General features: G+C 39.6%; 1 protein-coding gene across 20 annotated transcripts in view; it reads right to left on the bottom strand.

The window, feature by feature from the left end:
* The window catches only part of DLG2 (discs large MAGUK scaffold protein 2), a 2364981-nt gene that overhangs the window by 631627 nt on the left and 1718705 nt on the right, over positions 1–14649 (bottom strand). For all 20 annotated transcript variants that reach the window (XM_018042817.1, XM_018042821.1, XM_018042823.1 and 17 more), the window contains one exon: positions 4495–4631. In XM_018042817.1, coding sequence (XP_017898306.1) covers positions 4495–4631 — 137 coding nt within the window. The remainder of the gene's footprint in view (positions 1–4494; positions 4632–14649) is intronic.

The following is a 14649-nucleotide window of genomic DNA, read 5'->3' as shown; positions in this document are numbered from 1 at the left end:
CAGCCCTGGGTGTTCTTTGGAAGGAATGATGCTAAAGCTGAAACTCCAGTACTTTGGCCACCTCATGCGAAGAGTTGACTCATTGGAAAAGACTCTGATGCTGGGAGGGATTGGGGCCAGGAAGAGAAGGGGACGACAGAAGATGAGATGGCTGGATGGCATCACTGACTCGATGGATGTGAGTCTGAGTGAACTCCAGGAGTTAGTGATGGACAGGGAGGCCTGGCATGCTGCAATTCATGGGGTCGCAAGGAGTTGGACATGACTGAGCGACTGAACTGAACTGAACTGAAGAATGTTCAAACCACCACACAACTGCACTCACTTCACATGCTAGCAAAGTAGCGTTCAAAATCCTTCAAGCGAGGCTTCAACAGTATGTGAACCGAGAACTTCCAGAAGTACAAGCTGGGTTTAGAAAAGGCAGAGGAACCAGAGATCAAATTGCCAACATTCACTGCATCATAAAGAAAGAAAAGGAATCCCAGAAAAGCATCTACTTTTGCTTCATTGACTATGCTAAAGCCTTTGTGTTGATCACAACAAACTGGAAAATTCTTAAAGACATGGGAATACAAGACCATCTTACCCTCCTCCTGAGAAAGCTGTATGCAGGTTAAGAAGCAACAGTCAGAATCGGACATGGAGGAATGGAGTGGTTCCAAAGTGGGAAAGGAGTACGACAAGGCTGAACATCATGTGAAATGCCAGGCTGGATGAATCACAAGCTGGAATCAAGATTTCTGGGATAAATATCAATAACTTTAGATACACAGATGATATCACTCTAATGGGAGAAAGTGAAGAGGAAGTAAACAGCCTCTTGATGAGGGTGAAAAAGGAGAGTGAAAAATCTGGCTTAAAACTCAGTATTCAAAAACTAAGATCATGGCATCCGGGCTCATCACTTCATGGCAAATAGAAGGGGGAAAAGTGGAAGCAGCGACAGTTTTATTTTGGGGGCTCCAAAATCACTGCCGACAGTGACTGCAGCCATGAAATTAAAGACACTTGCTCCTTGGAAAGAAAGCTATGACAAACCTAGGAAGTGGATTAAAAAGCAGAGACGTCACTGTGCGAACAAAGCCCATATAGTCAAAGCTATGACTTTTCCAGTAGTCATGTACAGATGTGAGATTTGGACCATAAAGAAGGCTGAGTGCCAAAGAATTGATGCTTTTGAATTGCAGTGCTGGAGTAGACACTTGAATGTCCACTGGACTGCAAGGAGATCCAACCAGTCAGTCCTAAAGGAGATCAACCATGAAAATTCAATGGAAGGACTAATGCTGAAGCTGAAGCTTCAATATTTTGGCTACCTGATGTGAAGAGTCAATTCATTTGAGAAGACCCTGATGCTGGGAAAGATTGAAGGCAAAGAGAGAAGAGGGCACAGAGGATGAGATGGATAAGTTAGCATTACTGACTCAACTGGACATGAATTTGAACAAAGTCTGGGAGATAGTGAGAAACAGTGGAGCCTGGCAGGCTGCAGTCCATGGGGTTGCAAGAGGTGGACAAGACTTAGTGACTGAACATCAACAACAAACACGACATGTTAGTCTCTTCATTTTTCAATTCAGCACTATGTAGAATATGAATAGCACAGTTCATTCCATTTCCAAGTCAAGAAACAACAAACTTTGTCTTCTTGAGAGAAGTTGTTAGAGGGAGTTGCCTTATGTCCAAATAATACCTCTCTGTTTCAGAAGCAAAACATCATAGGTACCAACTTTCACATTGAAGGTAATAAAAAACAAGCAAACAAATTTCAGAACATCTCAAGAATGAAAATAGTAGTTCTGCTATATACCCCATGGCCTATAAATAACAGTATCTTTTTGTTGTTGTTCATTTGCTAAGTCATGCCCGACTCCCTGCAAACCCGTGGACTGCAGCATACAAGGCTTCCCTGTCTTGAACTTAAAATTTGCTAAGAAGGTAGATCTTGTGTTATATGTTCTTACTATTTACACACAAAAAATAATAAGAAGAAAAAACTGTGGGAAGTGATGGATAATTTTATAGCCTGGAAGGGGGTGATAGTTTCATTAGTATGTACTTATCTTCAAAGCCATGGAGTTGTGTACATTAAATGTACATTTACTTTTTACATGTCAATCATACCTCTAAATTGCTTTAAAAAAAGAAAATAAAATTGAAGTGACATCAAGTGGTAAGGAAACTGAAAACTCTTAGTGACTTTGACTCAAGTGATTAGTGCATTTTTTTTGCCCATTCAGATTGACCATACTTTTTCTGCTGACTTCTTCCTGAGTAGTGGCTATTGCCTGGGGCATGACAGGTGCTCAGTCTATTACTTTTTAGATAAAAGAATGAGTGAATGATGAAGGGAGGAAAGAATTGTGATACTGGAGAAGACTCTAGGGAGGAAGCCTTCCTTTCTCAAGACTTCCTTGAGAGTCTCTTGGACTGCAAGGGCATCAGAGGTAGGGAGGAAATAATTGACTAACAAATTCTAGGAAACACATGCAAAGACCACGTTTGCTGGTTACAAGCATTTGAAATCCCATTCTGTCTGTTGCTAACTCTATGACCATGGTCAAGCTAGTAAACCTCTCTATACCTCAGTTTCCCTCTGCTTTAAAAGAGGCTGTTGTGAAAAGTACATGCTACATTACGAAACAGCACTTTTAAAAGAACATGGAGCATAGTAAATGCCAAATAAATGCTAGCTATCAAGACTAGTATTAAGCTCATATTCAGATAATTCAATACAAAAATCATTGACACCTATGAAATTAAGCCAGTGGGACTACAAACAACCTGTCTAGAGTCCAGGGATGTGGGCTCAATGAACTTTGAAGTTCAACCTCCAAAGCTTGCACATGTCTTAGAAATTACTATTCTGTTGAAACGGTATAGCTTGATCCTTCCTAAACACTTCTCGTGAAATTATTGGAGACACTGGCTCTCTGTGATAAAGCCTCAAGATCCTGGTTTACAAGGGCAGACATATCACTAGATATACTTCTTGAGAGTTATCTTCTATTGATTTTCAGTATATTATTATCCTGTAGACTTGATACAAAACAGCAAATGGAGATGAAACCGTTTTATTACATGCAATCCCCCCAGTACACTGCTTAGAATTGCCTACATTTTGCTTTGCCTGCATGTGTGTGCTAAGTTGCTTCAGTCATGTCTGACTCTTCGTGACCCTACGGACTATAGCCTCCCAGGCTCCTCTATCCATGGGATTCTCCAGGAAAGAATACTGGAGTAGGCTTCCATTTTTTTCCTCCAGGGTATATCTTCCTGACCCAGGGATCGAACTCATGTCTCCTGCGTTGGCAGGCAGGTTCTTTACCACTAGCACCCTCTGGGAAGCCCAGGAGCTTATATAACTCCATGGCTCAGAAAGGGTGGTTGTGTGTTGGAGTCAACCACTGTCTAAGACTCCTAAAGCATGCAAGCAGCTGGCAAATAAAATAGTAGTAAATCTTTCTGAAAGAAGAGGAAGGATCCATTTATATATGTGACAGAACTCAAATTATGCATCCTTGGAAGTCAAGGACTGTGTCTACGCTGGTTGAACGAAGGAACACAGTGGCATAGAAATGTGCATATCAGTAAAGCAGATAGCATTTGCTATGCAAAGCCCACCTCTCTACCAGTCTCGATTAAGTAGTTTCTCTGGCTGATAGGAGCTGGATTATATTGGAAGAATAACATATAATCTCTGTGCCTATGGAAACTGGTGAAAATGTAGATTTCTGGCTTTTAAAATATCAGCAAATCAGATCCAATTATACCTGCACTTCTAATATCTCTTACAACAAAATCTGTTCTCTCTTCTTTTCTATTTTTACCAAGGTGACTGCTATGGACTGAATTGTACTTTCTCCTTCCAAATTCTTATGTTGACGTTCTAACCCCTAACCTGACAATAGTTGGAGGTAGGGTCTTTTGAAGTTAATAAATTGGGCTTCCCTGATGGCTCAGATGGTAAAGAATCCACCTGCAATGCAGGAGACCTGGGTTAGGAAGATCCCCTGGAGAAGGGAATGGTGACCACTCTAGTAATCTTGCCTGGGATGTCCTATGGACAGAGAAGCCTGGTGGGCTACAGTCCATAGGGTCACAAAAACTCGGACACAACTGAGCAACTAAGCACAGCACAAGGTTATTAATGAAATGACTTGAGGGTGGAGCTCTAATCTGATAGGACACATGACCCTATGAGAAGAGAAAGATCTCTCAGGATAAGCACAGAGAAAAGGCCACGGGAGGAAGCAGCAGGAAGACACTTGTCTGCAAGCCAAGAAGAGAGACCTCGCCAGAAACTGGATGGGTCAGAACTTTGCTCTTAAATTTCCCTGCTTCCAAAACCGTCAGAAAGTAAAATGTGTGTTGTTTAAGTCACCTAGACTATAGTATCCAGTGAAGGCAGCCTAAACTGACGGTGACAGTCATGCCCTGGAAAGTAAGAGCTTTATAAACACACTCACAGCTCTGCTGGGTCACACTCACCATTAGTAGCCTATCCCCTACTTGCAATCTTCCATCTTTCTGTGCAGCTCCTCCGTCGATAATTTTAGTGACATAAATGCTATTGTCTCCAGGAATGTGCTGGTTTCCCACACCTCCTGCGATACTGAAGCCTAAACCTACAGAAAAGGAACAGAAAAACAAAAGCCTTGTATTGGTTCAAGAAACTGCTATTAGTCACACTTCAACAGTCAAAGAAAATTAAGCTTTCATTTGTTACAATAGTAATAAATAACAATAAATTCCACTCCAATCAACTTTGCTCTTTAAATATTTGAAAGCTTGCTGATTAATGCTAATAAAGCAGAACACAAGTGTAGTCCTGCCCACGTTTAGTCTATGGGCTCATCTTTGTTGATGCTGTTGTTACTTTAGCATAGCAAACAGAAGTAGTGCCAATCATTTGGGTAGAGACCTAGATATTTTTGACATTTCAAAATGAAAAGTTCAGCCATTTGAAGAGTTGACAAATTCGGAGATAAGAGCCATGAAGAAGATACATTGGATATTGGTGTAATAATTTCAGAGAGAAGATAAGGATTTGTTCATTGCTTGCCCTTCATGTTTCCTTCTCTGGGCACCTTGTCATATTTTCAGACTTCCTGGCACTTCCTGCTATTAACTTGAAGTTAAAAGAGAATGAAAACAAATGAATTATCCCTGCACACAGTCTGAAGAAGAAAGAGGTTATATACTTTGACTATATTATTTTTATAGCAAACCATGAAATATCAAATCATTTTTAAACATGGAAATTATCCATTTTGAGAGAAGAATTTTACGCTGCTATGGCATATAAATTTCTTCCAGTTTTACTGATATATAATTGACATAGTACTGTATAAGATTAAGGTACATAGAATGATGATTTGATTTATATACATCATGAAATGTCTGTCATAATAAGTTCAGTGAACATCCATCATATATAGATACAAAATGAAACAGAAGCAAATTTTTCCTCGTGATGAGAATCCTTAGGATTTCCTCTCTTAACTTTCATATCTAACATACAGCAGTGTCAATTATGTTACATATTACACCCCTAGTATTATTTATCTTATAAGTGAAAATTTGTACGTTTGTGCCTTCATCTAACTGCCCCTTGTCATCCCTCAACTCTTGGTAATCACAAGCTTGATCTCTTCTTCTATGATTGAATTTGCTTGAAGTATAATAGACCTACACTACTATGCTAGTTCCTATTTACAACATAGTGATTAGATATTTCTATACATTTCAAAATAATCACCACAGTAAGTCTAGTTACAATATGTCACTGTACAACAATATCACATAGTTATTGACTATATTCCTCACATTGTGCATTTCACAATCATGACTCATTTATTTTGCAGGTAAAAGTCTGCACCTCTTAATCGTCCTCACCTATTTCTTCCCCACCCATCCACTTTTCTCTCCTCTGGCAAACACTTTATCTGTATTTAGAGCTCTGTTTCCATTTTGCTATATTTGTTAATTTGTTTTAGTTTTTAGATTTCACACATAAGTGAAATTATACAGTATCTGTCTTTCTCTGTCTGACTTATTCCACTTAGCATAATATCCTCTAGGTCTATCCATGTTGTCACAAACTTTAATTTATATTAAACTATGGAATGACAACAAGAATAGAGTTATTAAAAAATCATTATGAGGCCATTTTAAAAGAATAACTGATGGACTCTTTAAAAGTATAAGAACAAAAAAACTTCTCAGAATATGATTGAATACATATTCAGTACAATACTTGTAGCATATATTTTCATTATATTTGAAAATTATTACAATTAACATGCAATTACTCAGAAAGGAAGATATAAATAAAAACTTCTGTTACTAAAGACAGAAAATTTCTGTAACTTATTTGTCTTAAGCAATTATCACCCCTCCTCCAGCTTTTAAAAAAATGCATACACTTGTTTTATGAGGAAATAATAAAAATTTTTGGCACTTTATAAAACAATAAAAAATACTCCATTTCTCTATCCTTGTATTGAATAAATATTGAATAGGGCTATATGCTGTTCTTAAGATAGCATAAATAATTAGTTAATGGAAAAATAATGGCATGGTAAATTATAAAGTAACACCTCTGGAATGATATTTCAAGTGAAATGTTTTTTTTATTAAATAAACTATAATAGTTAACAATAAAAGAAAAATGAATTTAAATTGATGGGCACTTAAAGTAAGTGTTATTTAATTTCCTACTAGAGAGGTGACTATTCTTTATTGATGTTTTGACACTGTATAGCTCTATAAATGTATTTCTTTGCCTCATATTTAAAGAATTTGTATATCAAGTGAAAGATGACCAAGAGTAAATAAAATGTCCCCAACTGGCATTTTCTATGAAATTGAAAATACATATCAGCTCATGTTTTCCCAAACTGTTACTTCATATTTATATATGATTATAGGGAAGTTCAAAAAACATACCAATATTTACAAAAGCTTCATAGCCACATGCTAGGATGAATCTACTGCATTACAATAGTACAAAAGTCATTCCAAACTGCGGAAAAAGGTTAAAGAAAACCCAGGGACTCTGATCCACATGTACTATGCCAACAGTAAATGCCACAGCCGGTCTGAGTTACAGAAGAGCTAAGAAAACAAATTACCACCGCAAACAAGGATAAGTCCAACAACGGGAATAACTATGTAGTTGACATTTGAAGTTGAGGATTTTACCAAGACAATGAAATCACTATGGATACTGTAGACATAAATATACCAGCTAAAAAGGAAATAACTTTTTCCCTCTAAGATTAGACTTAAGTACTCCTTAACTGGTGATTTTGCTTAAGATGAAGTAATTGTAGTAAGAGCTAGAGAACTGGTCTAAAGGTATAGAACTAAACATTTTCCCTAATTTCCCTTACTTAGATGGAACATGGCTGTATTTAAAAATTATTAATATTTGCTCAACATTCAATCATTCAATTTAACATGATAAGCTAAATGTATAGCTTATGTCTATATCCAGAAGACAAGGTTATTTACAGGCAGAAGTATCCATCTGTGTTATAAAATAGAATCTGGTCCTGTCCATCCATCCATCCATCCATTTATTCATTCATTCACTCACTCGCATATCCATGCATTCAACAAGCATCTCCTGAGTGCGTACCATGCATTGTAAAACTAGCTGCTATTAACTGCAGCCAACATAAATGTAAAAAAGTGGATTGACCAGAAACACTATAGAAATAATGATCCATGAGTTCATAAGAGTAAGTGTGGTTGAAGCTGGCTGAAGCAATGCTCTAAACTTAGCTGATGGTACTGATGTTTGGAGGGCTGCTCTGTGAAGACACATGTGGGCTAGTCCCACCAAGCAATAAGCCCAAATTCAAACCATGAGTTTGGAGGCATTGGCTTCCTTACACACACTCTGCTAAAACAGAGGTAGTCTGTCTACTTTATAGGACCATCGTCTCCCTTCATGTGCTCATACTTCACTCCTTCAATCCACTCTAGACACACTGACGGCCTTGACATTTCTAGAACACCCCAGACACCCTTCCATCTCAAGGTATTTGCTCTAGCTGTTACTGTTGACTGGAACACTCTGCCTTCAGGGCATTGTTAAAATTTCAGTGTCTCTGGAAGCCTGACTCTGACCCCTAATAACTGTCCCCTAACAATCCACCCACCTCCTTATCCTGCTCTATTCTCACTGTCCCTTAGCGCTTACCACCTTGTAACATACTAGATAAATCACCTATATATATATATATATATATATATATTTTTTTTTTTTTTTTTTTTTTTTTTTTTTACTTTACAATACTGTATTGGTTTTGCCATACATCGACATGAATCCGCCACGGGTGTATATTTTATTTTTTTATTGTCCATCTTCTTGGTGAAAATATAAACTCCGGATGACAGGGATTTTTAACGGTTTCATGCTATGCAGTAGAACAAGGGTAGGTACATAGTTACCTCTTAAATACACACTAAATGAAAGAATGGATAAGCAAATGAATAGAAGAGCACAAGGAAAGCCACCTGTCTCTGAGAAAGATTCCCCTTAAAGAGGAAGCTGGTGGCTTTAAAGAGAGGGGGACCGCTGAGAAAGCGGGTGTCCTCAGTTAGATCTGATAACTGTATGGGGCAGGCCATTGCTGCACATGCAGTCTGGTTACCTCCCCATCTTAGTCTACACAGAGCTTATAGCAGCCACTGGGGAGGCAGGGGGTGACAGCACAAGCATCCTCGAATCCTGACCATTCCATCTAGTGATGGTGTGAACTGCAGTCCCACCCTCCTAATCTGTAACAAGGGGATAAGTGTATCTATGCTCTAGGGTAACTGGCGCATAATGGAGAGTCTTTTTTTCAAAATTTCTTTTAAAAATATTTATGCAGTTTTGAAATGTTATATTCCATTTACAGTTATTGTAGAATAGATTCTTTTAAAAAAATATTTATTTATTTATTTGGCTGTGTTGGTCTCAGGTGTGGCAGACGGGATCTTCCGCTGTGGCGTGAGGGCTTCTCTCTAGCTGTGGCTCATGAGCTTAGCCGCCCCAAGGCATGTGGGATCTTAGTTCCCCAGCCAGAGATCGAACCTGTGTCCCCCACATTGGAAGGCAGATTCTTTAACACTGGACCACCAGGGAAGTCTCACAAAGTAGATTCTTGATAAATAAAAATTCTCTGCTTTAGGAAGCTCTCAAGTTGTCTGGAAAAACGAATACCTAAACATCTTGACATAACTGAACTGGTTAGGATCAGCTCTATCATGGTACTATGATATGTGAGTACAGAGGGGACCATGACTTACTTCTAGAAGAGCAGGAGAAATTAACAGAAGCTTTAGCATTCAGGCTGGGTCTTCAATATTGAGTTTGAATTGATGAAAGAGAATGCATTTTTCAAACCAATACATCCAAACTGACTCAGTGACTAAAGAGTCAGCTGCCCTGACTTAGATCACAAAATGTTCATAAAATCCCAGCTCCCCTGTGCTGGAAATTGAGACAGACATGCCTAGCAAACACTCAAAACCTATATTATGGTAAGATAGATAAGCTAGAGTGGTCCTTAACAAGATAAATACAATGACTAGCATAAAGATTTGATTAAGGAACACTGATTTTTGTTAAGTGGCCAATTTAGAGAATGGGTTACAGCACTGAAAAGATGTGTCCATGATAAACAAATAGCCCCAGATCATCAGGAGATAGCAAACTAATCAATTATAAATTAAACTCAGTGACAAGAGTTTGTAGGTCTCATCCTAAAAACTGACCCTAGCACTATTGACTGTGAAATGTTTGGCTCTTAAGGATAATACTAAACAAGCCTAGGCAGTGTCAGTGTTAAAGAAAGTGGACATAAAATGAGTATGAAAATCACAAAGGAAGTAAAATCAGTGGATATTTTATACTCTGGCAAAGGGAGAAAGCAAGTGAAATTTAAACACCTATTTCTCCAAATTAAAAACTGATCCATTTGACAAACATGTGATGTGCAAATAATTTCAGGATTACTTTCAGTGCATAAAGCTGGGTTCCTCTTTGCATATTGCTTGCATATCCCCAAGTTATATATCCTCAGGTCAGCTTCAGGGATGCAGGGACAGGGAACGGATTGTCTACATGCTGTATAAAGCCTTTAACTTAACCTTTCCCAAAGCAGTCTTTTCCTCCTCCTATGAAGAAAAGGACATGACGAATCGCTGTGCACCCTTTCCCCTTGTCTGACTGTGCTGAGGAGCAGGTGTCGGTGACAGAGGGAAGCCTGAAGGAGGAAGCCTTGGGAACACAGACTGATACTGTGTGGGAGAAGCTTAGAATAAAACCCCCAAAGCCTATAAGAGTCATGTGATTACAAAGTAGCCACACAGTCTTTTTTGGACAGTACAGTAGGAATTATTGGTGGGCGTGAGTAAGGAAGGGACAGTTCCGAGGCTCTGAGTGCAGGGTCCACCATTTGTCCAGGGGGCCATGATTAGGGATATGTTGATATTTGACCCCGCAGCCATCTGAGATGAGCTGCTTTTCTGCCACTGTGTTTTCAAATTCATCCGTGTCAAATGGCTCAGTAGTAAAGAGTCCGCTGCCAGTGCAGGAGTCACAGGTTCAATCCCTGATCCTGGGAGATCCCATATGTTGCAGAGCAACTGGGCCCACGGCCACAACTATCAAGCCTGTGCTCTGGAGCCCCAGAGCTGCAAGTACTGAAGCCCGTGCACCCAAGAGCCCATGCTCGGCAACAAGGGAAGCCGCTGCAAGAAGAAGCCCATGAACCGCAACTAGACAAAAGCCCACACAGCAACGAAGACCAAGCACGCTCAAAATGTATAAATAAAATTGCAAAAAAAAAAAAAAAAAACCCTTAGTAAATCCTCACTTCTCAGAGATGTGGATCTTCTGGTGGCCAGGGAACATGAACTTGGCCCTGGGGAAGGCCTCAGTTACATGTTCCTTGTTCTGCATCTTGGTGAGGATGGACATTATAACTTGGCTCCTATGGATCCTGACCACTGTGCCCTGGGCCTTTCCAGAGGCACTGCGCACACCTGTCTGGAGACCATCAGATCCAGCACAGGGCAATAGTCTTTATGGGCGTAAAGAGCTATGTCCCATGACGTCTTATGATCACTCAATAACTTGGCTCAACTTCATTTTAAATGACTTTATCAGGTGGACACTCTGAGGCATCTCCAAAACTTTAGCATTATTATATTAAGCTGACTGCTTCTGTCATAGTTTATCTAGGATCTGCAACATAGGGTGTTTAGCGCTTTACAAAACAACAAAACCAAATCTATAGTGGTATTCTGTACACTCTGACTACATGATTTTATTAAAGGAAATACAGAATCCAGCCTAAAGCCTCACAGGCCTTGTCTGGGAAAACTTCTGAGTGTGCATGCATTTCAGTGGACAAATAAAACAAAAAACTTTACCTGCGGGTCTAGTCTACACAGATAACAGATGATTTTACATCTCTCCTTCAGAAAAAAACAAAAACAAAACTTTGCTTAAAAAAATACCAGAATGTGCTTTTCATTTTGAGAGAATAATTTATCTCATTGAGTGTTAAAAATATGATTAATTAAAGAGCAAAGCTGTATATTCTTACTCTCTAGATTCTTCCTGGCCTCAAAAGACAAAGTTTGGAACTGAAAGAAGGGCTCTATTTTAAATTTGTACAGCACTGGCCAGGTAGGCTCAAACCTACTTAAGGGTCTCTCACAGAGCACGCAATTAACTCACCACAGTCTACATTCCAAACTTTTCTTCTATGGACCTCAAAATACCTACTCATACTTTTAGCCTAAAACCAGTCCTATTTTATTATGAAAAGTCTCCATGTCTATACCTACCATTTCTCAAAGCAATGAGCAACACTCTTGTTTGTAAACCTAAATCTTCTCCTTCACCCTATAATTTTATTCGTTATTCTTTTTTTCCTCTCTAGAATATTCAGTCTCTTACCATCAATGCTTTTATTCTGTTCCAGCTTTGACCATACTTCTGTCCTACCCAAAAGGACCTTCTCTTCAACTTACTGCAGCCTCTTTTACTGAAAGAGCTGGAGTTTCCAAACAGGGATCTTTAGTTACTAACTTCATTTCTGTATCACATATAGTTTTCTCAGACTCTTCCATGTGACCCCACACAATCCAGTCTATTCACATGGCAGTGGCTATAGGCTGAATTATGTCTTTTCTAAAAACAGACTGAAGTCCTAAGTCCTGTTAGCTGTGAGTGGTGTTAGTTACTCAGTTGTGTCTGACTCTTCATGATCCCATGGACTGTAGCCTGCCAGGTTCCTCTGTCCATGGAATTCTCTAGGCCAGAATACTGGAGTGGGGAGCCACTCCCTTCTCCAGGGGATCTTCCTGACACGGGGATCAAACTGAGGTCTCCTGCATTGCAGGAGGATCCTTTACCATCTAAGCTACCAGGGAAGAATTACCTGTGAGTGTGACTTTATCTGGAACCAGGGTTTTGGCAGATGGAATCAACTTTAGATGAAGTTATACTATACTATAAAGAAAGCTGAGCCTGAAGAATTGATGCTTTTGAACTGTGGTATTGGAGAAGACTCTTGAGAGTCCCTTGGATTGTAAGGAGATGCAATTAGTCCATCCTAAAGGAAATCAGGCCAGAATAGTCTTAGGAAGGACTGATGTTGAAGCTGAGACTCCAATACTTGGTCCATCTGATGTGAAGAACTGACTCATTTGAAAAGACCCTGACACTAGGAAAGATTGAAGGTGGGAGGAGAAGGGGACAATGGAGGATGAGATGGTTGGATGGCATCACTGACACGATGGACGTGCGTTTGAGTAAGCTCCAGGAGTTGGTGATGGACAGGGAAACCTGGCGTGCTGCAATCCATGGGGTCGCAAAGAGTCGGACAGGACTGAGCCACTGAACTGAACTGATACTGGATTAGTGTGAGCCCAAATCTAATGATTAGTGTCTTTATTAGAAGAGGAAATTTGAACCCAGAAACACACAGAGAAGAATGGACATGATGACAGAGAGGAGGATGGTACACCTGCAAGTCAAGGAATGCCAAGGACTGCCAGCAACCATCAAAACCAGAGGAGAAGCACGAACCAGACTCTCCCCAGAGCCCTCCAGGAGGAATCAATCAGGCTGACACCCTGATCCCAGACCTGCAGGCTCTAGAACTATTAAGAGAATAAATTTACGTTGTTTCAAGTGACCTAGTTTATGATCATTTGTTAAGCTGTGTTGTTGTTGTTTAGTTACTAAGTCATGTCCGGCTCTTTTGTGACCCCATGGACTGTAGCCATCCAGGCTCCTCTGTCCATGCGATTTCCCAGACAAGAATACTGGAGTAGATTGCCATTTCCTTCTCCAGGGGATCTTCCCAGTCCAGGAATTGAACCTGCATCGCCTGCATTGGCAGGCGGATTCTTTACCACTGAGACACCAGGGAAGCCCATTTGTTAAAGTAGCACCAGGAAATTAATAGAGCATCTAATTCATACAGTTTAAGTAGTGGTAAGGGTGTCTACCTCTTTCCTTTCCTTTATTTGCTTATTTAAAAAAATTATTTATTTTAAATTTTTAATTAATTTTTAAATTGAAGGATAATTGCTTTACAGAAATTTTGTTGGTTTCTGCCAAATATCAACATGAATCAACCATTGGTATACATATATCAACCTCTTTCTAATGAAATCATATATATACACACACAAGCCTGGGCACTTATCAACATAGCAGCAGTAATTGAAACTATGAAAATGAATTCCCCACAAGAAAGAGATTATAGAGAGAATAGGATTCTGTGGGGTATGCCTTGAGGAATAACTATTATTTGAGAGAAGTGAATTTGGCCTGTATCCCCAGTTTCTGATACAGCCTATATGGCGTGGGCTCCCGAATTTGCATTTCTAATAGGCCCTCGCATGATGCTAATGCTAGTGGCGTGAGGACCACATTGTGAGAAACACTGTTTCAGAGCAATAAAATAAAGATAATATAATAATATAAAATGAAGTGAGAAATAGTAAAAGAAATAAGGGAAGAAACAGGGTGGTATAATATGATGAGAGTAGGAATATAAAAGTAATCAGTATTTGTTCTATGTAATGCAGAAAGAACAAGGGCCTATCAGGAATTCCCAATCTTTTGGAAGAAAATTCTGGACGACTGGGTGGGTTCCTTGCCTGGGAGAACTGTCTAGTTTGTAGTTACTTCATTCATTCCCAGTAGGACAGGATGGCATGAAATGTGTGTATATATGTACGTGCATGTGTGTGTGCTAAGCCGCTTCAGTTGTGTCTGATTTTTTGCGACTCTATGAACTGTTAGCCCGCCAGACCCCGTCCATGGGATTCTCCAAACAAGAATTCTGGAGTAGACTGCCATGCCCTCCTCCAGGGGATCTTTCGGACCCAGGGATCACACTGGTGTCTCTTGTGACTCCTGCATTACAGGTGTATTCTTTGTTCTTTGTCAACTGAGCTAGCTGGGAAGCGTGTGTGTGTGTGTGTGTGCGTGCGTGCGTGCGTGCGTGCGTGCGTGTGTGTGTGTTTTACTGCAGTTCACAAAATCATTAAGTGCTTATCCAACCATTCTTGCTTTAGTGTAAAGGCTCATGATCACATTCCTTGATTCCAGTCTTTCCT

Source organism: Capra hircus, chromosome 29, assembly GCF_001704415.2.
Source record: "Capra hircus breed San Clemente chromosome 29, ASM170441v1, whole genome shotgun sequence".
NCBI classification, from domain to species: domain Eukaryota; kingdom Metazoa; phylum Chordata; class Mammalia; order Artiodactyla; family Bovidae; genus Capra; species Capra hircus.
The sequence above is the reverse complement of the archived record's forward strand: the minus strand, read 5'-3'. Positions and strand labels throughout refer to the sequence as shown.